The 2,640-nt window shown below is 35.1% G+C and overlaps 1 protein-coding gene across 1 annotated transcript in view; it reads right to left on the reverse strand.

Moving 5' to 3' along the window:
- Positions 1-434: 434 nt before the first annotated feature.
- LOC135677488 (transcription factor bHLH128-like) overlaps positions 435-2,640 on the reverse strand; it is a 6,538-nt gene continuing 4,332 nt past the window's right edge. Inside the window, exons 4-6 of the mRNA XM_065189851.1 lie at positions 2,312-2,377; positions 1,935-2,003; positions 435-711 (exon numbers count right to left, since the gene is read on the reverse strand). Coding sequence (XP_065045923.1) covers positions 667-711; positions 1,935-2,003; positions 2,312-2,377 — 180 coding nt within the window. The 3' untranslated portion in view covers positions 435-666. The remainder of the gene's footprint in view (positions 712-1,934; positions 2,004-2,311; positions 2,378-2,640) is intronic.

The raw sequence follows: 2,640 nt of genomic DNA on the forward strand, positions 1-2,640 counted from the left end.
GATGCAATGCACCATATCAGCACTAAGACTCCATGTTGGCACTGACGTGGCTGCTGATTGTTACCGTAGGGGTGGTACTAGAATATGCCCTATCACTACTTAAATGCTGCAGAAAAAGTTATCATGAGCAAGTAACTCGGAGAGCAGTTTGATACAGACTGCACAAATCCTCACTATTGGCAATTATGATCACACCTGTATGCATTTGCAGAAACAATATAAGTTTCTGCATGAATGCAAGTTCACCTTTACTAACACTGCCTTTCAAGTAGATGAATTTGTCTTGGTTAAGATACTTTAGTCACATAATTATTATTTCAAACATTATATCAGAAAATGAATCATGATATCTGCTAGGTTGGTTTCCATTTTGCAGGTTCATGACATTCTCAGATATATGTGAGACATAAGTTAACAATTTTGAGCAATCCACAGGAATCTCATTATTATCAGGGAAATGAAGAACTCCGTATGCCAGATACCTCATGCCAGTCCAATGAGAACACAAAAAATGCAGACAATTGATGTAATCTATCACACAAGGATTGGCAGAAGGATAGTTACAGACTACACTCGCCAAATTTGGCAGAAGGATAGTTACTCTAGTCCAACAGTAAGCACTAAACAGATTCCTACAGACATAAGCACAGTCTACCGCAAGTCCTGTCATGCTTTCTTGCACTTGCAGTTCTCTTGTTCTTGCTTTAGGACCTGAATGAGAAAATTAATGCTAGAATTAGATTACAAGCATGGAATCCATGGAAACAGGAAGCTTATCCCTAAGATGAAAAGAATGAATATGGATGGTAGAATTAATATGTTGATTGTGTTGGATGAGTCTTGCGTAAAGGTGCTCAAAAAGCTCTCCTTCCTCTAGGTATTCAATGTATTTAAATGTCTAGCTTTTCCTTAGCTCTGCAGGGATTAAAATGTTTTCCTCGAAAGCTTCTTTCTTGAAGGCCAGCTATAATGTACACAAGAAACCATGCATATGATGATTCGGCTCAGCAAGGCAGGTCACATCATTGCGAACCTTGGAATTGTTTTATATATGGCTGCACTGTCGATTTTTTACTCATTATTCTAGGACATAAATACAAACTTAATATATTGATATTAACATGTTATCTTTCTTCTTGTTCTAACTTTGAGACTTCGATATACATTTGCATCTTATTCACATGCCTGTGTGCATGTAAAACATCAATCAATCAAGTTGATGCATTAACATTAGCAGCATTAAATGGACAAATGGTGCTCCAATGACAGTGCCAAAAGAATGATCTTCTACCATTCTTTTCAAGCACATCACCAATCAGAAGAATCATAGTGAATAGCTGCATTCTAACAACCATTGTTCTGCAGCATAGCAAGAGATGAATTTTCTGATTTAAATTAAATTTCGATCCCCAAGTAAGCACAGTTCACCATAATCTGACCAGCGCAAGAATATTTGGAAGAACAAGATGCTATTCAATGAAACAACATAACTAGTCAGATTGTCATAATATTTATCGGTCTCTATTTTGACATGGAATAACAAAACACTATTAAGTTTCACTCTTAATTTGACTTATTCATAATGTATTCTGTTCAAATAAATAGCCTAGTTCTACTTATATAAAAAGATTATAAAAATACATTGTTAATTATGGAATGAGGGAGAAAATTTATGCTACTGCTTGCTCAATGAAAATAGTAGAAGCATACGTTGTTCGTCCATGTGAACTGAATTGACCATATCAAGTCACTTGTAACAGGCTTTCCATCTGTAGAATTTAGTCTCTTTCACATACCTTCGGCAACTAATTATTATTATTATCACACAGTATAATATTCAACTGAAAGAAGATCTAATTTTAATAAACTTCAGGCATGAATACCATTGATTACCAAGTTGAGTTTCAACAGGCAGGACATGATTTAATACTCACCTGAAGTTGGCTCTGCAACTCTTTGATGTGCTTGATAGCCAAGTCCAACATGTCTGCAGTGCTTGTTTGCTGTGACATTTTGACCAGGAAAATATAAAATTATTCTGTGCTTGAAATTGGTAAAGCAGTAAAAATGCTTAAGAAGAGTATGTCTTGAAGTCATTTTGACCATGTGTTTCTTGAATTGTGTATGGATACCATACCATACATGTACTTTGATATTTCCATTTTGACATACAAGGGAAAAGCAAAAAAGAGGAATGATAAATTAGGTTCATGTAAGATCATAAAGAGGAATAACCATAAAGGATTTTATATTACAACAAAGAGTTAAAAAAGACTATATTAGCAGTAAATACAAACTCTTTGGTTGTTACCTTGTCCATGTTTGGCACGAGATCTTGTAGGCTTTTCAATTTCTCACTAATTCTTGTTCTCCTTTCCTGGGAAAGAGGGAGAAATCAAACTTGAAACTTATATTATATCTAATAAGCACAGAAACAACCTCTCCACCAGCAAGGGAAAGGCTGCACACAGTATAGCATCCCTCTTAAAGACCCCAACCAGCGGGAGATCTGTGCACTTGCTACCGTTTTTTAAATGAAAACTAATAAACTGGAATAAGATTAGCATGCAAAGTATAGCATCTATCTGAATATGTATTTATATAAATATATACATACACAAATACATATTGTGCAACATT

The sequence above is a fragment of the Musa acuminata genome, chromosome BXJ1-6 (assembly GCF_036884655.1).
Source record: "Musa acuminata AAA Group cultivar baxijiao chromosome BXJ1-6, Cavendish_Baxijiao_AAA, whole genome shotgun sequence".
In the NCBI taxonomy this organism is placed as follows: Eukaryota; Viridiplantae; Streptophyta; class Magnoliopsida; order Zingiberales; family Musaceae; genus Musa; species Musa acuminata.